This window comes from Rhopalosiphum padi, chromosome 2 (genome assembly GCF_020882245.1).
Source record: "Rhopalosiphum padi isolate XX-2018 chromosome 2, ASM2088224v1, whole genome shotgun sequence".
Lineage (NCBI taxonomy): Eukaryota > Metazoa > Arthropoda > Insecta > Hemiptera > Aphididae > Rhopalosiphum > Rhopalosiphum padi.
Window position 1 is genome coordinate 3,520,895 of NC_083598.1, and position 27,367 is coordinate 3,548,261.

General features: G+C 26.0%; 2 protein-coding genes across 4 annotated transcripts; one reads left to right on the plus strand and one right to left on the minus strand.

The window, feature by feature from the left end:
• Positions 1-4,302: 4,302 nt before the first annotated feature.
• Positions 4,303-6,549, minus strand: LOC132919170 (uncharacterized). The gene is made up of 2 exons (XM_060980548.1): positions 4,541-6,549; positions 4,303-4,471 (listed from the first exon to the last, which is right to left on the minus strand). Exons 1-2 carry the CDS (start codon positions 6,032-6,034, stop codon positions 4,463-4,465), a joined length of 1,503 nt encoding a protein of 500 aa, XP_060836531.1. The 5' UTR covers positions 6,035-6,549; the 3' UTR covers positions 4,303-4,462.
• A 4,390-nt stretch (positions 6,550-10,939) lies between these two features.
• On the plus strand, positions 10,940-26,555 carry LOC132919167 (modular serine protease-like). 3 transcript variants are annotated; one of them, XM_060980545.1, is made up of 14 exons: positions 14,335-14,778; positions 16,995-17,055; positions 17,835-17,957; positions 18,050-18,205; positions 18,520-18,636; positions 18,696-18,884; positions 19,331-19,536; positions 19,629-19,844; positions 20,413-20,580; positions 20,650-20,783; positions 20,871-21,038; positions 21,383-21,539; positions 21,833-22,047; positions 26,282-26,555. In XM_060980545.1, the coding sequence occupies exons 1-14, from the start codon at positions 14,733-14,735 to the stop codon at positions 26,282-26,284; spliced, it is 1,959 nt and encodes a 652-aa protein (XP_060836528.1). In that variant the 5' UTR covers positions 14,335-14,732; the 3' UTR covers positions 26,285-26,555. The 3 variants fall into 3 exon arrangements, with proteins under 3 accessions (XP_060836526.1, XP_060836528.1, XP_060836527.1); XM_060980543.1 differs by lacking the exons at positions 14,335-14,778; positions 26,282-26,555 and adding an exon at positions 10,940-11,065 and having other exon boundaries at positions 21,833-22,331; XM_060980544.1 differs by lacking the exon at positions 26,282-26,555 and having other exon boundaries at positions 21,833-22,331.
• Positions 26,556-27,367: the final 812 nt, after the last annotated feature.

A 27,367-nucleotide genomic window follows, 5' to 3' on the forward strand; every position in this document is an offset into this window, starting at 1 on the left:
AAAATCTTTAATCAGACAGCTGTTTATCTTACCTAGAATTTAGTGATGTTTCACCAGCCCTCACAATTGGTGGAAATATACCGTCGGGTGAAACAAATGTTTGCAAAACGTAATCAGAAAAAATTGTTCCATTTTCTTGATCGGGACAAATACTAATTAATTCCACAAAGGTATCCTCAATTTTATTTGAAATTTCCATGATGATAATTGATATTATTACTGCAGATATTAATTAGGTAACTCAACTACATACGCGTGAGTTCTTATAATAAGTATAGGTGGAAAATTCAAAATTACGATAAAAGATGAGATAAATATGACATTTAAATATTTAATATCTTTTAATTTAAATAAAAATAATAAAAAAATATTAGACACGTAATTCTTATGATTAATTTAAATGTAATATAATTTTATATATTATAATGAATATTAATAATTATTAATAAACAAATATAATCATGCAAGGTCATACAAGGTAACTAAAAGTTGTCTGTGCGCAAACCATATGTACATGGTTTAAGGCTTAACGTACGCTATCGAATGGTAGCAGTTTTGTGTACAAACAAGTTGTATTTTTAGTATTTCTACGCAAACCATCCAGTACCATACATAAATGTATACATTTAAATAATATGAAATTTGAAGTATGAATATTAAACTACGTATTACTCTATCTTATTTATATTTGGTGCATTATTTTTATTTGATTTGGTGAGCTGTTGATCGTTATATTAAAATTCCGAATTTTGTAAAGCTGTATCATGTCGGGTAAAGATATTAATTATGTTGTTATAAATCAAAAAAATTATTTGTTTTTAAACATTTACATACGAAATATGTGTAAATAAGTTATATGTATATTAATTATTATAAATTTAACTATACGCAATGACATTTTTAATTTATTTTAAAATATTATTTATTCATAGGTACTATAAATCTATTTTTAATTTGTTAAGGTATTTACAGAACTGTTTAATTACATTTTGATTTATTTAAGTCATATGTTATAAATTCAGTTGAAACTTGTTTGCATGCTTTTTATATAAAATACCTACAGTGATATTTATTATACAATATACATAACCGCAAAATAATATGTTTGTTATTTCGCACGCCGTCGTCTCTGTATTTGCTGTTACAGTACTGTTGAATGTCTTTTACATTGATCCCACCCAATCGAAGGAAACCTTCAACACGTGTGAAGAATGCATAAAATCGACATGCCATAAAGAGGAAAAACAAACATGTGTTCTCGGTTTAAGCAACGATACTTATTTTTGTCTTACCTGTAACAAAAATTCTCCTGAAGGTGACTTTCAGTTCTACTCTAAAGCTGATTGCATAGCATGGTGTGATGACAAGACACAGTGCTTGTGCAGCGATGTGTGTTACGTGTGCGCACAAGCTGTCGACCCGGAATTTGTGAGTTGCGAAATGCCGTCTACGATGGTTGACGATGATTGCAACGAAGTTCCGTACGTACCTCAAAATGGCTAGGTAAAAAAATAGGTGCAATTATATATAAATTTATTATTTACACATACGACCTTTACAACGATGACTATAATATCACGGTTTTGTGTCGCACAATATTTTTGCATTCGATATTAGCACCTTCAATGACTTATTGTCAACAAATCAACGTTAATTCGTTTGTAGATAAAAAAACAAAAATACCTAAATTATATTATTATTATTATTCAATTCTATTGTATAATTTATTTAAATTATTATTGTTAAATTATTAATTTAGTTAAGTCGATAAATTATTGTAAAATAATAATGTGTACTCGATAGGTACACTTAAAGTTTAAACCATTATTATAATATATATTATTGAATGATTATTAAACTATTATTATTTTTCATTTGTATTTGGTGCTTTATTTTTATTTTATCCGGTGTGCTGTTCCTCGTCGTATTCGAATTTCGAATGTTTTAAAGCTGTATCATGTCGTATAAAGAGTTAGATATTAAAGTACCAGAAAAAAGTGTGTTTTCTTTCGAAAACCGAAACTTGGAATACCGCGGAATACTTATTTTGTAGTAGTACAAAAAATCTCAGCAATTTTAAATATGGTCTTTAAGTACTTATACTCGAAATTCGGTTTATCAGAATTTTAAGACACTTCTAGTTAAATAAAACGAGATTATACATCCAAAATGTAGGTATTCGAAAAATATTTTTATTGTCTTTTCTATTCAAATATTTATATAAATGGTCAACATACCTTCTTTGTGAGTAAAAGTCTATTCATTTATTCCCAGGTCAGATATGTTCAAATTTAAAGGTTACATAATAAATATATATGTTCAAGTGTAAATCATGACTATTTGATTTGATAAAGGTATTTGATTTAGTAATCAGGAAATATAATCTAAAGAATTATAATATATTTTAAGCTGCATGTTTGCACTACAAGTCCGCTCAAACCTAAGAATTCATTAAGTGACAATCACGTACTCGGATTGCTACTCAACGGAGAAACATAGATGCGTTCTCGGTCCAACCAATGAAACGTTTGATTGTCTTATCTGTGAAGAAACTTGTCTTGAAGGTGACCGCCAGTTCTACTCTAGCCGATTGCGAGTCATCGTGTGCGAAGAATGAGTGGTGCACGTGTTACGATACGTGTTACATATGCGCAAATGCTGTCGACCCGGAATTGTGTAAATGCACATTGCCGTCTAAAATGGTTGACGATTGTTGCAACTTGGTTCCGTACGTACTACGTACCTCAATCAGGCTAGGTAAAAAAACAAATTGCAATTATATATAAATATATTTATAAATCTTACCATCACAACCGATGACTTGAATATCACGGTTTTATGTCACACAGTATTTTTGAATTCGATGTTAGCCGCTTCAATGACTTTTTATGAACCGTTAATTAATTAATGTAAATTATTATTGTTATTAAATGTTATATTATTAATTTAGTGAAGTCGATAAATTATTATAAAATATTACTGCATAATCGATAGGTGAACTTAAATCATTATATGTATTATTGCATGAATATTAAACTATTACTCTATTTCATTTGTATTTGGTGCATAATTTTTATTTTATCCGGTGTGCTTGTTCCTCATCGTATTTGAATTCGAATGTTGTAAAGCTGTATCATATATGTCGTATAAAGAATTATATATTAAAGTATCAGAAAAAAGAGTGTTTCAATTCGAAAACCAAAATTTGGAACACCACGGAATACTTCTTTAGAGTTTAGAATCACAAAAAATCTCACCAATTTTAAATATGGTCTTTAAGTACTTATATTCGAAATTCCGTATACCAGAATTTTAACAAATTCCTAATTAAATAAAATGAGATTATACATCCAAAATGTATTCGAAAAATATTTTTACTGTTTGTCTATTCAAATATTTGTATAAATGGTAAATGCACCTTCTTTGCCGAGTAAAAGTTTATTCGTTTATTCTCAGGTCAGATATTCCCAATTTTTAAGGTTATATAATATACTGACGAAGATATTTGATGTATATACTGTAATTACTATATTTTTAAAATCATAGTAGAACGAATATCTTGGTCAAAGGTTTATTACATCAACGACATTCTGCAGTTCTGATTTTCAAGTGAAAATAATGACCATTTGATTTGATAAAGGTATTTGACTTAGTAATCAGGTAATATAATTTAAATAATTATAATATATTTTAAGCTGCACTTTTGCACTACAAGTCTCATCAACACCTAAGCATTCATTAAGTGACAATCAATTATATAAGTACCAGATTTCCTCATCATACTTACATAATGTTGCACGAAGTATTGCATAATAACGAGTTTTTTGTTGGTGGTGTTATAAAGTTGCAATCTACTTTAGGGCCTAATCAACATAATATCGTTTTATTCGAATTTCGAATGTTGTAAAGCTGTATCATGTCGGGTGACGAAATTTATTATCTTGTTATAAATCAAAAACATTATTTGTGTTTTAAACTTTTACACACGAAATATGTGTAAATATGTTATACGTATATTAATTTTTATGCATTTTACTATATATGCAATGACATTTTTGATTTATTTTTAAATATTATTTATTCAAAGGTACCATAAATCTATTTTTAATTTTTTAAGGAACTATTTAATTAAATTTTGATTTATTTATATATAAGTTGATCTAATAATATGGTATACATTTGGTTGTTATTTGTTTACGAACCTTTTTTATTTTTTACCTGAAATAATTGTTATTATTAGGGCTGGGATTTTAATGCCCTAAAAAATCTCAAAAAATGCCCTTAAAAAAATGCAAAAATGACTTAAAAAACTCAAAAAATGCACTAAAAAAATGCATTTAAATTATATTTATTATAGGTTAAAAATTAGAAAAAAATTTAAATTATACTACAGTAATGTATTTTTTTTTTGTTTATTGTACGTTGTTGCTTCTTTAGTTTTTTTATGCTTCTGTTTTCTTAATCATTCATTCTAAAATAATAATTTAAAAAAAAATTTTAACATTTTAATTTGTTTTTGCTAGTTGTTATTAATACTAACCTGAACAAAATCGCTATTGCACTGAATAATGATATGCTGTCTTATATTTTCAAATAAAAATGATCGTCGTTGGTCGGACAATATACTTTTGTAAGTAGAAAAACTTCTTTCGACTTCGACTGATGATACTGGAGCATATTTAAAGTGTGAAATATCGTCCGTCGTTATATCTTCCGGTATGTTGTTTTCATCTGGTTTTTCACCATTTATAATTTTTGAAATATTTTGTAGTATTTTCAACCCTTTATTTTTATTCAAAACATTTTCCATTTTTTTATTTATTGCAGTACCAATTTCATTTGGTGCTTCATTTATTAAAACTCTTATATCTTCTAATACTCTTAAAGATTCTGATAAAGTCTGTCCACGAGTTTCTAATTTAGTAATCGATTCAGGCAATGTACCGAAATGCGCTTTTATATAAATTAAATTCCTGTGTAAGCTAGAACTTTTAATTACTGTTTGCACTTTTTTAATAGAAATAGCGTCTTCACTGTCAAGTGCATTGACAACTTCTTTGATAGATTCAAAATGTTCGCAGTAATAAATTGAAGCGTTTAACCACGTTCCCCAACGAGTTATAACTGGTTGCGGCGGTAAAGGTATACCTTTTGCTATTTCTCTAAATTTCTCTACGCGGGAAGGTGCTTTCAAAAATATTTTTTTCCCATTTGAAACTAATTTATCTACTTTCGAAAAATTCCCTCTTATTTCTTCAGCGACTCGATGCAGGGCATGTGCAATACAAGTCACATGTATCATTTTTGAATAAAATGACTGGATTGACTTTCCAGCTTTCACCATGTAAGGTGCTGCATCACTTACAAATAGTAATACGTTGTCATATTGAATACCTCCAGGCCACAATAAAGATAGAGAATTATTGAACATTTTAGCAACAGTAGAATGGTTCGCTTTTTCCAATACCTCACAGTTTAAAAGAAATGTTTTTCCAGGACAACCGACTTCTAACGTACCTACGATGAAGTTTGCAACAAAACGTCCTTCTGCGTCGGTTGTTTCGTCCAAAGAAACCCAAATTTTTTTATCTGCTGCATATTGAATTATTTTATTCATGGTATTATTGTAACATTTACTTACATAATTTTTTCTAATTGACGATCTATCAGGAATTGATTTATTGGTATACTTCTCTAAAAAACCTTTTAATATTGGATTTTCAAGTTTATTAAGTGGTATATTGGCCGAAAGAAAGGCATTAGTCAAATCATAAGAAAACGGAGATAGCTGATTTTCATTTATAAATTGCATTGTGGATACCTGTTGGTCCGATTTAAGTTCTCGGCGACGTAATCCTTGAACGTGTTTATCTCGGGAAATGTGTTGTACAACGGTAAATTTTTTTTCAGAAGCCACTTTTATTTCACATATTTTGCAAAATAATATTTCACCGTCTGTAGAAAAAAATTCTTTACCGAATTCATTTACATATTTCGTTAATCGATTTGATTTCGACGTTTTTACTTTCGGCATATTGAACTTATGAATCACACGAAAAAACACGACACGACGAAACACAACGAATGCTATCGAGACTACGACGGCGGACGTACTAATTGGTTACTAATTCAGTAATAGTTATCTAAGCCTAGCTATGATAAAATTGTTATCGACGATAACTTGTACCTATGTATGTATGTATGGTGTAATAAAAATAATAATTCATAATAGGTATAATATAACGGTGATAATTTTCGGGGAAAACCCTAGCGTACCGTCAGCAGTTTGCCGAAAGTTTTTTGTGAATCGCAACAATTTTCGTTCATTTTATGAAGAAATTATGAAAAATGCTCTAAAAACCAAGAAAATGCACTAAAAACATAAAAAATGTCCTAAAAATGCATTTAAGAGTTAATTTTGTCAAAAAATGCAAAAAATGCAAAATAAAAAATTCTTTAAAATAATCAGTATCACCCAAAACACATTTTATACTTACGGACCAATGTTTCAAAACACCAGAAAAAAAGATGCCTTTGCATCAAAATCCCAGCCCTAGTTATTATCTATATTATCATACCTATCTACATTTTATTATACCCTAAATCATTTTGATATTTATGGTTTTACGCTATACTATATATTTGCACAATAAATACCAGCTTCAATATTTCACCTTAGGTATACTGTACAACTATTTTTTAGGTTTGTTAATTTTAATATAAATATTTTAATAACTTAAAAATTGCGACGATTGTAAACTGCGCCGTAGTAAAATTTTAAAAATGAAGACTGAAAAGCTATATTTTACAAAATTAAAATTTCTAATTTATACTTAATTCAATACAGCCATTAATAGTAATTAAAAAATCATAAAATTAAAAATTAAAAATCAAAAAATATATATAATTTTAAAAAGTACAATATTAGGACAAATAATAACATTTCTTATTTATACTTGGTTCATTACAGCCATATTATAATATGGTTTAAATTTTGTTCAGTGATTCTATCGTCATCACCTACCGTTTTTAAAAATGCTGTGCAAGTTTTGATTGTACATCGCCACTTAACCTCACCTGAACTTAGAGGCCGATTTATTTTACGAAATTTAAAATTTGAAATTATTTTTAAGCTATTTTCGCGCTGTGATACATATTGTTCGGCCATCGTGACTTCACTGATTAAAGTACTAGCAGACCTATGCCAGATGTAGTGATAATCATCAGTTATCGTATACCGCAATAGTTATTCGATAACGTATTAGTATTTTTATAAATACTATTATATGGTTTTGGATAAAAATACATTTTGATCGAAAAAGTACACATCATAGATTTATTTTAATAAGTTAAAAGTTTTTTATAATTTACAAACGGGGCGCAGCTTAAAGATTTCATTGAAATGGTAGATATAATGTAACGGATGGATCTTAAGGAAAGGTTGGTTTTTTGTCAAAATAAATTTTGTAGTTATGATTTAATTACAGCCATGTACTATATATTATTATCCACTATTGTCCATTTATATCATAGGTGACTACTGTAAGATGTTAGAGACTCTTCTATATAATAGTATAAAAGAATACTAAAAAAATCTTATTATTTAAATTGTAAAATCACTAAATATTACTCTTATTTCGTATTTGTTCGATTTCTAAAATGATAAAAATGTCATCAGTCAGATATTAATTAACTAAATATATTTATTAGTTTTTACCAACATTTATATAGCATTAAAAGAGAGAAATTATACATTATATAATTATTTTATACTTTTACAGATTGTTGGTTGTTGAATAACTAAAAATTAAGTATCAAGTCCCATTTTATTAGAAGCAACTCTACCGTACATCGATTATAATTCTTGTCGAACTATGCATGCCAATGGTTTAAAAAGTTTGTAACTATTGATAAGTTTTGTCCCGGATTTGCATCAAGTAATAAAATATTTAATTATTTTAATTATTTATATTTGAAATCATTTTTTTCATTTTTTTCTACGAATACAATTCAATTGTATATATTGTTAGCATATTACCACTGATATAAATATAACAAACTATTATAACTTAATAAACCTTAAGATTTAGTGTGTTATAAGCATTTACTTATTATACACAGTACCTACTTTCAGGAGTTTAAGACTGTACATCGTTTTTTTTTTTATTTTACGAATTCTACTTTTTCTTTAAATTTAAACACATAAAATATTATGTATTGAATTCGATTGTTTTCTATTTTTATTAATTAATTAATTTTTTGTATTCAGTTGTTTAATTTTTTTTAGAATATCGAGTCAAAAAAGTACAAATCTCGAAAAAATTTTATTTAAAAATATATAACCGAATGAGTTAAATAGTGAGCTTATTATATCCAAGTTATGGTATACTTTGTTTCTTTTTTCTAATAAATAATACTATTACTTATTAGTTATTATAATAGTATTATTACGAGATACTTAGAAATTTCCAATACAGAGGTGTAGCTAAATAATCTATCTGAAACGCCGTGTTATGGAATGTTATATTTATGTATATTTTTATTTTTTAATTATTTATTATTAAACCTTAAGTTACAGTTGACGCAGCACCACGACGATCTAATATAATAATTTTAGCAAGTTTTCCAATTTTTTCGCAGCTAGTTATGGAGAACTCATCGTCGTTTAAAATAGTATAAACTGTAGAATTTCATCGTGGGCCTGACTTTGACTACTTGAACGGATTGCCCTAAGTATTTGTGTTAATATCGTTGGAGAAATCTTTCTATTAGTTTTTTTTTTTATTAGTTAAAATTAAGAGATACCATACAAATGATTTTTTTGACACTCAATGTACAGCATTTAATTTGAGGAGTGGATAATATTTACTTAAATTAATATTTATTGATCTAACAGAAAGAACCAAAATAATATGCGAAATAAGAAAAAAAATGTACTTAAAAATTTAAACAGAAGAAAGAAATCAACAAAATATGTTGTAGACTCCTTCCATTTCGAGTTAATCAATTATTATAAATTGTTATAGTAGTTGTTGTAGGGTTTAGGTATTTATTTGTCATTCAACATAATAGATATTGTTTAATTAAGACAAAAATGTATATATCAACGGGTGTATAGTTTATAATATTCATGATATAAATACATAATAATTAATAACATTATATAAAAAAGAAAATTATGATTTATAATTGTACACTTGTACACCACTTAACATTGTTTACAAATTAATTGTTTCAGGGATATGCGTTTTGTAACAGAAAACTTGTAAAAGATAAACTTGTTCGAGACGAACAAAATGTCAGGATTGGCCGAGCTGCAGTGATTATTATTTATTTCACAGTTATTTATAAACCAATTGTTTGCGTTATCGTCGTACGTCGACAACAATCGCCACGACCACGACCATAACGATAATATTTGTTCAATTTATTATTATTTATAATTTTGTGAAATCAGTGAATCAGTATGTCTGTAACCGTCCGCATAGTGTGGCGCGTATGGCTTATTATAATAATATATTATATTAAATTACAGATATAATATCGTGAGTGTAAATCATTTTGTTTTATTTAATTATTAGTTTTTTCATTTTGAATAATGTACATGGACATACCCACAATATAACTAATGAACTATAATTTTATGTTTTATATTTAAAATATATTTGCTTTAATTAGAGCTCACAATTGGTTTCAAAGGTGACGTGTTCCTGGTTAATATATTCATGTTTAGATTTCGGTAACGCATTCATAATTGAATTAAAAATCCAAATTCCATTTTTATAGATATTTTAAATTCGAATTTGATGAAATTAAATATTTTAATGGACTTATTTACTAATTCTAAAATAAATTACTTTAATAGTAACGTCAAATAACATAATATCGTGATTAGTATTTAGTAAAAAAAGCTAACATACTGTTTAAATTTTTAAGTGATATGTTTAATCTACTACATACAAGACAATAACGCATTAATTTTCGGTTATGACCTCTGAATCAATCTATTGAGGATTTCTCATTGGTATTTTCTCATATATATATATATACCCAATTATTTTTTCCACGATATGTTGGTAGGGATAACTAATTACAATATATTATTAAACATAGGTACAACGGTCATATTATATTGGGTGTTTAATAAAATCGAGAATCGAGATCATATTGTGAATTTGTTGTATGCAAATGGTAATAAAAATTGATTTTATATTTTTAAAAAATGCTATATTGTAATAAATTATTTATATTAGCTATATGTTTATTTGTAAACTATCCAATCTACATTACTAATGTATAATATTAGATAACTAGATAAGTAAATCACGTATTCTAAAATATAATATAATATAATATACCATATAATAATACAATATAAAATTATTATACATTTACTGATGTACATACAAATAGTTTATAATATTTATGTGTATACTGTATAATATATTTATACGCACTTATAAAATATATAAATAAATTTAAGCATTCCCATACATCATATTATAATCAGAATAACTAGTTTTATAGTTAATATAATGTAAACCTTCGTCGAAATATCATTAGCTGCTACGGGACGTAGTGATGTACAATGCACCGTATAGCAATTTCGGTTGCTCATATTATTTTAATTAGCGATCTATGTAGTTATCTTTTGGTCGATCATTTTAATGTAATTGCGCACATAGGTGGTATATGTAATAATATCAGTACCGAAAAATAACCTAAATTCTACTAAACTAATTTAGAAAACCTATCATTATGTACTGTGTAGTTGTAATAGTGATATTATAATCGTGTATATAATTATATTGCTGGACATATTATTTAGAGATCGTTGTAAAAACGATGTACTTTTCTGATAAAGTTAAAAGATATTTTTTAGTGTTTATAATAAATTACAGTTAAATAATACTTACACGTTTATCAATTTAATATAAAATTTTATTTAGTGATGTTCATTTAATTTATCGAATATAATATTATACATTTTTGCTTTAATAATATAATTCGTCATTGGCCATGAAGGTGAAGAATTCCTGGTTAATATATTCATGTATAATTTTTGGTACGTACTCGAAATGTTTATGTTGATATTGTTTACAATATAAAAATGTATAACATTGAATAGTTGTTATATGAAAAAAAATGTAGGTAATAGATTTATTAAACTATATTGAAGTATTTTTAATACGAAATTTAAAAGGAAAATAACCTATTAAAAGAATTTTAGAAGATACGTTTTTGAAAGTTTGACAAATTAGTTTTACATTTTATTATTATTACAATTTTTTTTTATTGACTTTTACCTTCTATTAGTGCTGTTGTTGCACCAGATTGGAGGGTAAATATAATGTATCAAATGGAGCCGAAGAAAAGGTTTATTTGTTAAATGATTAAAAATCGAAATTATGATTTGATTACAGTAAGTTAAGTATTATACTACCATTTACTATTTTCTATTTGTATGATAGGTAAATACTGTGAGAGATTTTTCTATAGCATAAATGAACGTTCTTTTATCATATAAAAAAAATATTATTATTGTAAATCCACCAAACATTATTCTTATTTCATATTTGTTTGATTTCCAAAATGTTAATATATAATATATGATTTTTTTCATTTTGTTTTTGAAACCAACTACTATTTGTGACATGCTAATCTGTTTATACGGTATTATTGCTTTGGAAATTGACCACCAATTTTCACGATAATTTGTCATACAAATACGTTCTCTAGACCTGGGTATATTATCAATTTTAACTCAAAAACCTTAAGTTTTGATAAAATTAAAGTTGGTTTAAGCTGTTCAATTTTGATTTTAAAAAAAGATTTAAAATCAGCACAAAATTGAATCGTATAGAATACTTTTTAAAAATTAAATCTTATATTATAATGAAATGTTAATAAAAACTTGAAAATATGATTTTTTTAAAATCACAGTTAAAATTGAATATGGAAAGTGTTTCGTATGATCTACAGAATTTAAATATTTTTTAAAATCAAGATCAGACAACGTTAACTACGAAATTGTAAATTGCTTAAACTTTTCCCTTTAAATAATAACCGTAGCGAGGCCCCTTAAAACTCAAATCCGAATCGACGTGCGTTTGTGTATACTGTACACTGTTGTGTAGAGGATAACGAATACGGACTAAACACTATTATTAAGTATTTTCAACATTTCTTTAACAAAAGCCTGTTCCTGTAATTTAATTTTTAATATAATAAATTAATTTCATATCGTTGTTTAAGAGTAATCTTTGATAATTTAATGTGTAATTGTTTTTCTATTGGTATTTTCTTCATTGAAAATGAACAATTTACAATATGTTTTTTTTTTAATTTGATCCAGTTCATATGATCATATGTATTTGAATTAACCATTGTAATTAATAATTATATGTGTTTTTTGAAGTTTTGTTAGTATGAAATCCATTATTTTTCCATAAAATATGATTTATACTAAATTTTTAAATTTAACTGTATAATTTTAAAAAATTTTAATAGTTTTTCACTATTACCATTTAATTTGTCAATAATACGAATCTCGGTAATTTTAAATATTTTTATAATATAAATTGACGAAATTGACGCATTAGGATTAATTATATATTTTTGAAATAGGTATTTTCACTATTGTAAGAAAAATAAATTATTTATACAGTTTTGTTAGTATACAGCAGGGGTGACCAAACTTTGTTTATTCACGATCTATTAAAATATACTTAACCTTTGATGATCGACTTCCGTAGGAATTTTTTTTTATTATTAAATAACTATAATTATTAAGAAACATACTTGCATAAAGTGTAAAAATACAACAAGTATTATAAACTAATTACTAATTACTAACAATAATATAATAAATAATAATACTACAACTTCGATTAATTTTCGTGAGCTTGGCCCTAAAAATAAATTCTAACATGATCGTCTTTGAAATTGTCAGCAATCGATCTGTCGATCTCAAAAAAAATTCAATACTTTTAGTTCAAAAATAATATTTATACATTATATAACTAGATTCGTGTCTCATTTTTAAGTTCATAAATTGATTCCGTGAAAATTTGAGTTTCAAATGAAAATATATATATATATATATATATATAACAATATTGTGTCTATTTATTTTTTAATATATTAATACATTTATAATATATTATTTTATATACACTATACAGATATAACTTATATCATATAAGAACAATATATATGCGATTTTGTACTAAATTATCAAATATTTGGCCCCGGACCAAGAGATAAATTTTAAATATAAGGAAAAGACTAAGAAAAAATTGAAAATGTTAAATGTCTATAAATGTCTCGAAAAGAAACATTTTGTTAAAATGATGAATTTCAACAAAAAAACTAAAATTGGTTTAAAAATATATTGAAATATAAAAATATAAGGATTAATATCTATTTTCATAAGAATTTAAATTTCAAATGATTTAAAATATTAATATAAATAAATTGATTATAAAATAAGAAATGAGGGCGAATATGCTTGGTGAATCCAACCTGTATAATAGTATAAATTATATAAAATAATAATGAAACAATTAATTCATTATCCTTTGTTTTTATTATTAAAATCATTAATTATTATTCAGAAAATATAAAATTGGATTAATTTTTATATTTAGAATTTTTTTAAATATTCTTTTTTCTCAAATATATAATAACGTAAATATAATATGAAATTAAGCTATTTAATAATATAATATACTGTTTATTTAGAATAATTAAAATTGATATTATGTTTAATATACTATATTTAGACTATAACGGTCTATAACATGTTTTTTTTATGGGTTTTGACCTTTGACAAAATTTTCCAAGGATTGCTAATTGATATTCTCTCGTGAATACCCAATTATTTTTTATACGATAATGTGTTGGTACGGTTTCTTCTAATTAATTAGAATATTATGTTATTAAACATACAACTACTGCAGTTATACTATATATTGGGTGTTTGTAATGGTCGAGAATCGAGATTATTGTACGGGAATGGTAATAAAATCGATTTTGAACTTTGTGTTAAATATATAATAAATGTAATATACATATTTATATATATAATTAAACAATATAAAAATCCTCTGAATTTACTTGTGTACCTACATATAAATAAATTGTTTACAATATTTATGTATAAATGTATACGTATACCAACATAATCAGAATAACCAGTTTACATGCAATAATATAATATTATACCCATTAGCTACGTCATAATACCATTAGTTGTTGGACGTAGCAATAGTGCTGTATAATCAATTTTAAAACAAGTTTGATTTCTTGTTCAATTTTCATTACCTACCTAATCTACGCAGTCTGTTCTTTAGTCGTTCAAACGAACGTAGCCGTGCGCTTAGGTGGTCATAATACTCATAATAATATATCAATACCGACTAATAACCTGAATTCTGCAATACCAATTTAGAAGATCTAACATTATGTGTTGTTTAGTTGTAATATTGTGATATTGTAGTCGTTCATATTGTATTGCAGTACATACTTATTATTTAGAGATCGTTTTAAAAACGATGTACTTTTCTGATTTAAGTTAAAAATTAATTCATTCCTAACAGATATTCCTCAGTGTTTATTATACATTACATAAAGTTAATACTTACATGTTTGTAAAATATTCTTTTGTGACGTTTATTCGATTTATCTAATACATTAAACGTTTTCGTTTCAATATTAATTCGTCATTTGCCATGAAGGTGAAGTTTTCCTCGTTAATATATATATGTTTAATTTTTGGTAAGTAATATTGTTTACAATATAATAATAAATAATGGAAAAACATGTTAATATAATATAAAATAATTACAATTTAGGTAATACATTTATCCATTTACATTAAAATGTTTTTAATTATTAATATATATAAAAATACAGTTTTTTCGAAAATAATAATATACCTATCATATAAAATATAATACTAATTACGCGAAATTGAATAGCGATGAAATTGTCTTAAATTTTAAAGACTTATAAAAATAATATTCTGATACTGTATATTATTACATACAATAAGTATTATTTATTCTCGGATTATATTTTAATTAATGATAATATATCAATAAATTAAGATAAAACGTAGGTACTCATAATAAAATCTTGTTCTTTATTTTACTCATATTTAAATTTTGTAATTTACAAAAACATGACGAAAATATGCGTGCGTAAGTACAAATTTGTACCTACTTTTATGTAAATATGATTTTGGGACCAAACAAATAAAATACTATATAACATATATATTATGTTGACCAGACACGTATTTGAAACCTCACCTTGGGAGGGTCGATTATTTATTTTTAGGAATAGTCCAAATCCTCCACGATACATTAATTATACTGGTGTACTCTTATATTAAGAGGACGTCGCACCCGCATGTGTTGTCTCCGTCTTACACACGTATACTATATAGATAAAACGCGTTTATGCAGTCGGAGTAGAACTCGCTCAATTTTGGTTCTTGAGTAAATATACATGTTATAAAATCAAAATATGACAATATTTTGAAGGGCAAGACGATGAGTTTTTTTTTTAAATTAAAATTTTGAAAAGTTAAATTCTAAACGGTTATAATGAACATTATATTGGGAATAATGGAAAAAAACTAAGCGTCTTGGCATCCAAAATACTGTTATCTTTTAATTTTATAATATGTATATATATATATATATATATTTTACTTAAGAACCAAAATTTTAGCGAGTTCTATTCAGACTGCGTAAACGCGTTTTGCCTATGTAGTACGTGTGTAAGACGGAGACAACAATATATGCGGGTGCGACGTCTTTTCTTAAAAAAAAAAATATATTCTATCTCAATCATTATCAATATTTAGCTGATACTATTTTAAATCGTAAATTCGTAATTATTATACAAATTTATAATAAAAAATTACAGATCATAAAATATTTATAATCTTATATAAGTTATAAGATACATACTAAAATGGACTATAATATACGAGCTTTGGAGGGAATCGCCCCCACCGCACTCCTCAAATACGTGCCTGAGCCTGACGTTGATATAATGATATAGGTAGTATATTATTATGTTCTTTATTAAATGATAAATATATAATATAATAATTGGTACTCGCAAAACAAGTCGTATTATGTAAACAATCGAACCCCATGATAATAATTTTATAAATGGACAATTGGTCTTCATTTTTTATTTATTTTTTTTGCTGTATTATTAGCAACAGTAACAGTAGCATAATTAATTATTTAAAATTATTATTTTAGTTTCATTACTAAACACAATTTTTATGTAATATTTTCAAATAGAATAAGATGAGATACAAATTTTGATCGGTATCTATTTTTAGCAAACTGTAGATGAATTTTTAAATCATTTGTATTGCCTACATGAAAATATTAAGCAATTATTACTTTTTTTTTTTATTTAACTTAAATTATTTTATTACATTTTTTATGTTTCAAAAATATAATATATCTGTGAAAATTTTCAAAATATAAGTGCTTATAATATATCTTTTGGTATATTGGTACATACAATTTTTGTTTTTTAGAATAATGGAGACTTATCGTAGATTCTCATACGAAATTTTTCCATTAGGACCGATTGTCCTAGATTTTAATCAATTACTTTATTATTTTTAATTTAAGGAGTAGGTAATATACACATAGTTTATGATACATTCATAGATATAATAGTACTAACTAAAAAATATATGAAATGAGTAAAGAAGTATTTTTAAATTAAAATATAAGGTGAAGATAGAAGTCAACCAATGAAAACTTTTTCTACTTCGATAATATTATAATATATAGTTTATTTTTTTTATTTTTTATTCATTATATTTATTTAAAACAAAAACGTATATTACTCGTACATCGATGATTTATAGTTTATATGCCATATAAATATAAAACATAAAATTCTGATTTATAATATGACACTATTTAATATTGTATACAAATTAATTGTTTCAGGAGTAGGCGTTTTTTGTGACAGACAACTTGGAAAACGACAAACTGTAACATCTTGCACGGTGTTGGTAACTATTATATTTATTAAAATAATTTTATAATAATTGTCTAAAAAATAGGGTAGCTTCGGGGAAGACGCACACTCCAAAAACCTTAAAGAAAGTTATATTAAGAATACATGAATTACCTATATTGATTAAATATATAATAGATACACACTGTAAATATTATAATTATTACTCATTCATACATGACATACAAACTTGATATATTTCTCATGACTTTCTCATGTACTCTATAACATGAGTCACCAACTGGCGGAATACTAACACTTTTTTTTATGGAATATTATCCGTGGGGTTAAGAATAAAAAATGTAAACATTTGCATCAATTCATACTTAATGGTTTTTTGTTTCAATCGTTTTTTTTCGCAGTCATTAGTTTTTGTAAATTTTGTCATTAATACTTTTAAAATAATATATTTTAGCATAAATTTCAAAAAAAAAAAATAAAATATAATAATTCATATATTAATATTATATTACAAGAATTATTATACTCTTTACATCTGATAAATAATAATGACATTAATAAACGATATTTTTTAAAATCATATTTCAATGTTAGTTACAAATATCGTGATTATGTCAGATTAGGCGCCATTTGAAATTTTGTTCCTACATCGCTTTATTGACCATTTTAGGGATTCGATGATTAAAAAAAATATTTATGTGAAAAGATGATTAATTCATAAGCTAACTATAGCAAATATAATGTGAATAATTATCATTTTAAATCATTTTTGTTGCTTATTTGAATTTTGAATTTATAATAAATTACAGAAATCCCGAGGACGTATTTAAATGTTCAAATGGATTATGTATTGAGTCGACGGCTGTTTGTGACGGTCGTGCGGATTGTTCAGATGGTTCAGACGAGACCAACAAATTGTGTTCTAAGCAAACGTAAGGAATAAATATTACTATAGCTTATGTAGCTACAAGATAATAGTTTCAAAAATAAAATTTAATATTACGTGTTTGTTTGTATGATATAGATGCCCAAAATATGCATACAGATGTAAATATGGAGCTTGTGTAGATAAAAGTAAGAAATGCGATGGTAAAAATGATTGTGCCGATGGATCTGACGAAAATTTACCCGAATGTAGGTCTATAAATTCTCAAAATCCTAATGGTCCATCTAAATGCCTGTAAGCGGTTTTTCAACATGCTTAGTTTAATTTTTATTTAAAAAGACGTTTAGTTAATCATATTAAATGTGTATATCACTGATTATCCATTTGTATATAATTAATATACATATTTATTATTTATAACATAGAAACTTTTTGTATTTTGTATAATAATTTATGATAGTTGGTATTAGGTATAATGTATACGATTTTAATGATATTATGCTCTTATTTTTTCGTATAATACTTAATTAATTTTATATTTTATATTAATAATAATTAATTTTAAAATATAACTCATATTTACATTTAAGTTTTTCTTGTTTTTAAAGTGAAGACCAGTATAAATGTAAATCTGGCCAGTGCATTGATGAAACATCAACTTGTGATGGAACTCGAGATTGTAAAGATGGATCTGATGAAACTATAGCATTGTGTGAAAAAGTTCGGTAAGTTAGTTTTAATAAAATAACTACCATATTATAATTCTAAATATTTTAAATTAAAGGTGTCAAAAGTATACATTTCAGTGTAATTATGGGGCTTGTGTTAGTAAAGAAAGTAAATGTGATGGCATAAGACAGTGTGCTGATGGATCTGATGAAGAAAAATGTCCGGGTCCTAATACAACCCCTGGACCAACAAAACCAAAACCAACAACACCTGTTAATGAACAAACGGCAGACACTAATTCAAAGTATTTATTATTTTATTTTAGCTATACGAATAACATACGCGTTGTTTTCAGACTTTTTAAAAACTATTTATTACTGAATTTATTAGATAATAATGTTCTTAATCAACTTAATATTGTCATTAAATTGTTTTGTTTGTTATAATTATTGTGCTATAAGTGCGACTTTAAAAAAAATATCTGTTAAGTATGTTGGCATTAGCGTTTTCTTCTATTAATGAAATACCGAAGCTGTCGGATATAAATTCGGTTTATACTACTTTGATTAATACAATATGATATAAAATCTATAGTTTTCAATAATTTTATTGGTACCATTGGCTTTACAATTCATAGTTATAATCAAGAAATCATTGAGCATGGGTCTAATAAGAATCAACTAAACTAGAGTTTAGTTTAATGTAGAGGATATATTTATTTAATATGGTGCTAATTGTAAATATTTTAAGGAATTTTTGCGTTTTACCGACTGTCGAAGGAGTTATATATTCTTACGAAGGTTCAAATGAAATTTTATCTCACGGGTCGAAGATTGACCATTTTCGAACTGTAATTGAAAACTGTGAAGTTGGATATCATATGACTTACCCCAAAAGTTATAGGCTTTGTCAGGGAAATGGAAAATGGACATCGACTGTTGAAAATCTATGTCTCAGTAAGTTATGTATTGTAATTTTTACTTAACTATTTAAATATTATTTGTCCGATGTTTGATTATGTTTGCTTATAATATGTTTATGTTTATAGAAATGTGTCCACCTCTAATATCAGATAGTTTAGATATTAAATGTTCTCTAAATGGTAACAATGCTGATTGTTCCAAACTATCAGTATATGATACAAAAGCAATACCATCATGCAAACCAACACATATACTGCCAAATGGACTAGAAGAAACTCCAATTGAATTACGTTGTCAGTCTAACGGGATGTGGAATAATCAACTATATAGATGCATTCCTTGTAATTATATTCTTTAATTTTATGATCATTAATCTTATATTTATATATGTAGATGATTTGGCAAAAGTCGGTTCCCGCTATCTTGTTATTGATTTATGTGTAATGAATATGAAGGAACAGTTACAATGATAACAATGGCATTTTATTTTAAGTCACTCATTTATAGTTACCTCTCTTACTATAGTATTTTAATTATTTTGTTGTATGTATTATAAAAGTTTATAATATTTAAGATTAACAAATAATTGTTTGGTCAGGTACAATCGTTTGATATACATTTTTAAGAGGATGTGAGCTCAATATTTATTTTTATAGTATATCACTTTACATTAGCCTTTAAAATAATAATATATATATTTTTTAATTTAAAAGAACATTAAAACAACTCGATATGTCTTGCATTTAATAATATTATTCTTAATCATTTTTGTATTGTGCCATTTTATAATATTGCGTTGGCATCCTCTTAAGCTTTCAAAGTTTCAACATCACGTTTTATTCTCTATTATATAGGTGAAAATACTTATAAACTATTGTAATCTATATTTGTGTTGAATTATAATTTTAGATTGTGGTAGATTATATACAAATAGCACGGTATTGATCACTAATGGTGTCAAAGCTAAAGTTGGAACAGCTCCTTGGAATACTGGAATTTATCAATTAAATAAAGAGAGTTCCAAGTATGACATGATATGCGGAGGATCGTTAATTACTTCAAATTTAGTTGTTTCAGGTAAAAACTGAGTAATATGTTTAAGACCTGAGACAGAAGGATACTTATTAAAATAAATAACATTTTTAGCCGCTCATTGTTTTTGGCAAAAAGATATGCTGTCTAAACGATTATCAATTAACGATGGTCAATTTAAAATTGCTGTTGGAAAATATGATAGAGATTACACTGTAATTGACAATGAATTCACTCAAATAATGGATGTTAGTTATTAATTTAAAAGTAGTATCTTAAAAACTAATAATAATAGGTATGATATAATATATATTTGTAATTAAACCATTGTATAGGTGGAAACAATTTATATAAAAGAAAATTATTATGGAGCTAATGGATTTCATGCTGAAGATATAGCTGTTATCGTGTTGAAAAACAAAGTTTCTATTAGCGTTGGTGTTGCACCAGCTTGTGTTGATTGGACTTCTAAATTTAGTGTACCAAATGGAGCTCAAGGAAAGGTTTGTTTGTTAATAAATTATAAATCGAAATTATTAATTAAATTACAGTTACTATATTACCATTTACTACTGTCCGTTTGTATGATAGGTTAATATTAGGTAAGTGACTGTATGAATTTTTATGTATTATACAAAAGAAAAAAATATCTAATAATTTAAACTGTAAAATCATATTTTAACATTGTTCTTATTTTATATTTGTTCGATTATCAAAATGATAAAACATTAATTAGTCAGATTATAAATAACTAATTATACTTATTAGTCATTACCAACATTTACATGTTTATATTAAAGAAGTGTAATCTTACATAATCTTATAAAACTATTTTATACTTTCACAGATTGTTGGTTGGGGACAAACAGAAAAAGGCATACAAAGTCCCATCTTATTAGAAGCGACTTTACCGTACATCGACCATGATTCTTGTCGAAAGATGTATACAAATGGATTTCAAACGTTTGTGACTATTGATAAGTTCTGTGCTGGGTCTGCATTAGGTAATATGTTGTTTATTAATAAATATTAATATTTGAAAATATATTTTCATTTTTTTCTCAACAAACAAAATTCAACTATATTATATATTGTTAGAATATTATTTGATTGTAAGTTTTACTAATTATTTTTAATGAATTATTTTGCTTATTAAACTTAAGAATTTATTATCTATAGTGAACATATACGAGTACTTATCATATCTGACTGTGTGTGAATTTAGGACTGTAAATCTGAATTATTAATAAACTCCATTAAAAATAATGATTTTTAGAAAAAATGTTTTTAATTTTAGGACAAGGGGTTCATCAAGGTGACAGTGGTGCAGGCTTAACGTATTTACATTTTGAATCTTATTACTTAACTGGAGTAGTGAGTGTCAAGGATCCAAATACAAATAATTCAATAGCAGTTTTTACAGATGTTAAGCGCCACATTCAATGGATTCGTGAATTGTATAACAAATATACTTCTTATGCAAGTGATAATATATCCAAGCCTAATAGTATGGTAATTAAATAAAAATAATGTATTCTACGTGTAATTGTAATCAATATTTATATGAATATTTTTTTACTTTTAAATAATAATAATTATTAACAGTTCATTTTTAACATTTGTTAATTTAAATTAAATTTAATTCGTCATTATTATAGGTGATACATAAGCATTATATACATATAATATTATGTTTAAATAGTCTTTTGCATTAACAAATTGTTCGTTTATAATTAATTATTTTATATTTATTATTATTGTACTTAGTTATTAAAATAACAACAATTTTTTTTTTATTTGCCTTCATTTAATACTCAAATGGTTACACCCAAAGTTGTTGATGTATCCGCGTTCCCGACTAAGTTAATTATTCGGGTTTCGGGTTTTGGGTACTGGGTGTATTCGGGTGTTCAAACACCGGAATAATAAATTTAAACAAACGTTTGGGTGTTATTAACTGTTATTACTTTGGTTAATATTGGTTAATACCGGTGTTTAGTAGTCTAGAAAACCTAAAACTTTTTATTGAAGGTTGCCCCCCCCCTCCGAAAAATTCTTAAGTTCAAAACAAATTGTTTTAAAACTATTTATAATTTATATAACACGAATGCGTAAAATATTTTGTTTTAAACCAAACTCGGTTTATTTTTAGGATTTTGGTTTTAAATTAATTTTACCTCTAATTTATGTAAATAGTATTATTAATGTTAAGCTATCTACAAAATCAAACTAACGGGTGTTTTTTAAAAAAATCTTACGGGTTATATTGTTTTAGATGTTTGATTTTTAAGGGTTTTTGTCGGTATTGCGGGTTCAGGTTAATTCGGATGCAAAGCCCTTGTTTAACTAGAGTTCACCTAACCGTTCGTCATAGAGGTGGCGTATTCCTTGTTAATATATTCATGTTTAGTTTCCGGTATGTAATATCAATGTAAACAATATATTTTTAAAAAAAGAAGGTCATATTATTATGGTATTTATTTTAAATAGCTGTCCCGGCACGGCGTTGCCCGTGTAGTAGTTGGTTTTTTGACCTGCAGGTGTTTTATCAGCTCTGATTACAATTTTGTGATTATCGGATGGCATCAGATCCAGGGCAGTTTTAAACAATATAATCAATTGATTGTGTTGATGAAATAAAGTTTGTAATTGTTCTACAATAGACCTCTTTACTAAATTGTTATGTGCACAACGCAGATCAATTTCTTGTGGTGAATTGCCCATAAAATAAATTTGCAGGAATTTGTTGTCGCTATCTGACACTGGTAACAGTGAACCTGCTCTGTGATATATTTGCCCTTGTATCTGTAAATAAAAAAAAATATTATGGTGTGGTATAAATTAATGGATTGTCAGCTAAAATAATTATGAGTAACTGCTATAATACATACCTTGAAAGTTGGCATAAAATTTTCCCGAACTACATTTGTTGCCCCAAATGAAGTCATTTGAAAGCAATTGTTATATTGTTGGATATGTGTCAAAAAGTGTATAGAATCTGTTCCTATTCCTGAAACCAATGAGTACAATGGTTCTGGTGGTGGATCCAATGGTATCAATTTCACTTTACCATTTGCGCAACACAATCCATTGGCTTCGTTTTTGAATTTTAATGCCTTACAGTGTGAGCAAACCGAGTTCATAGAACCAATAACAACACATTGGTAGTTACTGTAGTCCATTGACACATCGTAACTGAAAGCAGCTCGATTCAAACTTGCGCGATTATTAGTTGAATGTCGCGCTCGCGCTTCACGCGTTTGTGATATCCGAATTCTTTCACGTTCATTTCCGTCGTCACGTTCTTGTGCAGTACGATTAGATCGGTAATTAGCTTGGTTTTTAGCATTTCTGGTTCTTCTACCTAAATTGCTTCGTCTTATAGGAGGCATATCAAATATAAATTAAATATTAAAATAAAACAAAATTAGACATATTTATGGTATCCTAGCAACCACTTAGAAGAAATACAAACATCTTTTTACATTTTAAAATCTTGGTTTTCACCTGAAGTGACTTTTGCCCAGGCAACGCCGGGTGGGAAAAAAAAAATAAATAAAATGTATATTAAAACCTTCCCTGAATCTAGACCTATTGATTAGTGAAAACTGTACTAAAATCCGTTGGGTACTTTTTGAGTTATGCGCTTACCAACACATATTGCGATTCATTTTTATATTATAGAAATATAATATTGAAAATCTATGACTATGTATGCATGTGAACTTAATACTATAAAAACAAAATAGTAGTATAGAATAGTTATAGTAGATATTATTTTGTTACTGCATTATTGAAAATTAAATAACATAAAATACTAAAAATAAATCAAAAAAATCTGTAAAATTTTGAGGTATGAAAATTGTATGGGGTTCCATCATTTTATTTAAACAGAAAAATGTGATGAATTATATTGTAAGTTACACCATTTATTTAAAAAAATATAAATGAGAAACTATTTAATATTTTTACACAGATAATGTACAAATACATGTTAAGTTATTGCATAGCTTGAGATTGATCTTTGAAATTGATTAGGTACAGTTTTTTTTATAATAGAAACTCGGGTGGTTAAAATAAAATACTTAGATAATAGATATATTTATATTTTCAATGGAGTTTTTAATAACTTTAATATTGATTAGAAGACCCACAATATAAAAAAAAAACTTACCTAGGATACGCGGATCATTAGCTCTAGGGCCTAAAAAGTTTAGACAAAAAATAAATATATACATATTAATAATTCATAATATATAGCCCCATTTGGCAAGACTCTGTTCGCCCAAAAATGACCATTCGCTTTTCGCCCAAATATCTATTTTCCCTTTTCGTCCAAGATTGTTATAGAACTTTTTGTCCACATTTTATATTATTATAAATATTTTGGATTACTAAAGAAAAATGTATAAAAATAATCTTTCAGTTCTTAACACAATTCGTACGCTAGTCGCTAGACGTAATTGGTTTTAGCCTTTTAGGGCGAGTTAATCATGAGAGTTACGACCATATAAATAAATAATATTTTAAAATTAATCTACATACTTTTTTTCAAAATGTCATTGTGTATTTATTAAGTTCATAATATAAGTAAAAATTTTAAGTTTCCACGAATAATATTTTTAAATTATAAAAAAAATAAGTTACATCGTTATTTGTCGCTTAAATACGTAATTTTGTATATTTTTGAACTAAAAATTCTATAATTATGATTTTTTAGGTTATTTAGTTACAGTATGGTCTACTTATGAGGAACATTATATTAAATTTGGAAACCTTAGCTAAAAAGTTGAAGATCTTTTACATTTTTTACTAAGAAATACTTGAAGTTTTTAAATTGATTCTATAAAAATTTGTGTTTTAAATGGATATATATAAAAAAAGTTGTACCTCTTTATTTTTGTACAGATGTAAGAATAACGCACATAAGATTTTGTACAAAATTGATTAGAATTTGATCCAGTGACAACTTTTTTACGTTAAAATCGGTTTAAGGATAAACAGTTTATAATAAGGATGAATATTTATTTTCGTGAGAATTTGAATTTAAAATGATTTAAAATAGTAATGTGAATAAATGCATTAATAAAAGAAGAAATGAATGGGGGTGACGAGTGAATATGTTCGATGAATCTAACGTATATAAAATATTAATAAAAATAATAATTATTATCCTTTGATTTTATCATTAAAATAATAAAATAATAAATTATTATTTATATTATATTAATTATTTTGAAAAAAATATGTACAACCATAGGCGTCATTTGGTGAGACTTGGAGGAGCTTAGCAACTCCAAATTGTTTTATTTAAATTGGAATTGTTTGCGCAAGTCGTTGTTCCTATCCGTATCGTTTTTGCACCCACTGAGAAAACCGATTGACTCGTAAAATTGTACTTAAGATATAGACAGTGCTAATCGTTTCTATCTCTCTTCGGATGTGATATCGGTCTAGTCCGCCGACCTTTGCGCGTGCTGCTTCGAAGCAGGTCTGTTCTGTTTTGCCATCCACCAATATAGCCCATTGAGCACCACTACATGTAGGAACATTAATAAAATATATAATTATAATAGAATACTCAATAGTATTTAAAAAAAAAAAATAATAATATTCATTATTAACTTTAATAGGTATAAACATTGATTATAGATACTTTAGTAGTACCATACAGTTAATATCAATACATTTATTAATTTATTGCTTAAGAATAAACTTATTTTTGGTTTTATTTGTGTTATTTTAGTAAGGTAAAAGCGCGCGGACTGGTGCCGGAGCACAATTTTCAACCTCCCCACTTCAGCCGGCTCTATCTTCCACAGAATTGTTGTTCATATTATTATTATTAATTAGCATAAAATTTGTTATTTACCATTATTGTTCAATCAACCTCATAACGCGAGTATTTCATGCAAACCTTTTTTATTTATAAAGGAGCATAACGTGCAGTAGTAGAAGTAGTAAATTTTTGATTATTTATCTAATATACATAATACAATAAATGTTGTTTGAAGAAATAATTGACTAAAGTTTAAGCGACGATTCATTATTCGTCGGTACCTATGTTTTCCATGGTAAATATTGAATCACTTAAAGAAACTATGATAAGTGCTAATTTTTTGTTAAACAGTATAAATTATAGTATTTAATTTTTTATTAATTTTTCTAAATATTAATAGATAGATCAATTTTATAATTTATTTTTTAGGACTTATAAAATATGGATATAAATACTTTTCAGTCAGAAATATTAGTAGAGAAAAACTGTTCAATAATTTATATTGAATGGGATTTATCGAATGGATTATCAATTTTGAGTCGATAGTTTTAATTATAATATATAAGTACCTTAATATTGTTCTTTGTTTTAGTAAAAATATTTTTCATTTTAGTAATAGATGTATTATAATTTATAATATATGAAATATAATAAATTGGGTGACAATAATAATATTTTATTGGTATTTAAAATGGTATTTGAATAGGAGTTGTAAAGGACAGAGTTCTCCACGGGTATGTTTTATTTAAATGTGGAAAAGGTCTCCAAGTAAAAAAACTGAAATTGCGCCTATGACCTATGTGTATAAGATATAACATTATACTAAACTTGTATGATACTATTTAATATCTAATATAAATATATTATATACTGCGTTCGTGTGTCCCAGAAAACAGGGTAAACTTTATCACTCATAAGTCGTTACCTTATAAATATTTTTCAACTCTGTTTGCCGGGACGTTTAACTAAACTAATGGATCATATTAAATTCCTATGGTTTACAATTTTTTAACTAATGTATTTTGTGCATATAACGGCAATCTAAATTTTAAA

Bases quoted from the DNA above. Each gene is read 5' to 3' on its own strand.
- LOC132919170 (XM_060980548.1), bottom strand. From the start codon at position 6,034: ATGCCGAAAGTAAAAACGTCGAAATCAAATCGATTAACGAAATATGTA.
- LOC132919167 (XM_060980543.1), top strand. From the start codon at position 11,020: ATGAAGGTGAAGAATTCCTGGTTAATATATTCATGTATAATTTTTG. The intron at 18,637-18,695 runs GTAAGTTAGTTT...TTTAAATTAAAG, and splicing joins GCATTGTGTGAAAAAGTTCG to GTGTCAAAAGTATACATTTC. The intron at 21,039-21,382 runs GTTTGTTTGTTA...ATACTTTCACAG, and splicing joins CAAATGGAGCTCAAGGAAAG to ATTGTTGGTTGGGGACAAAC.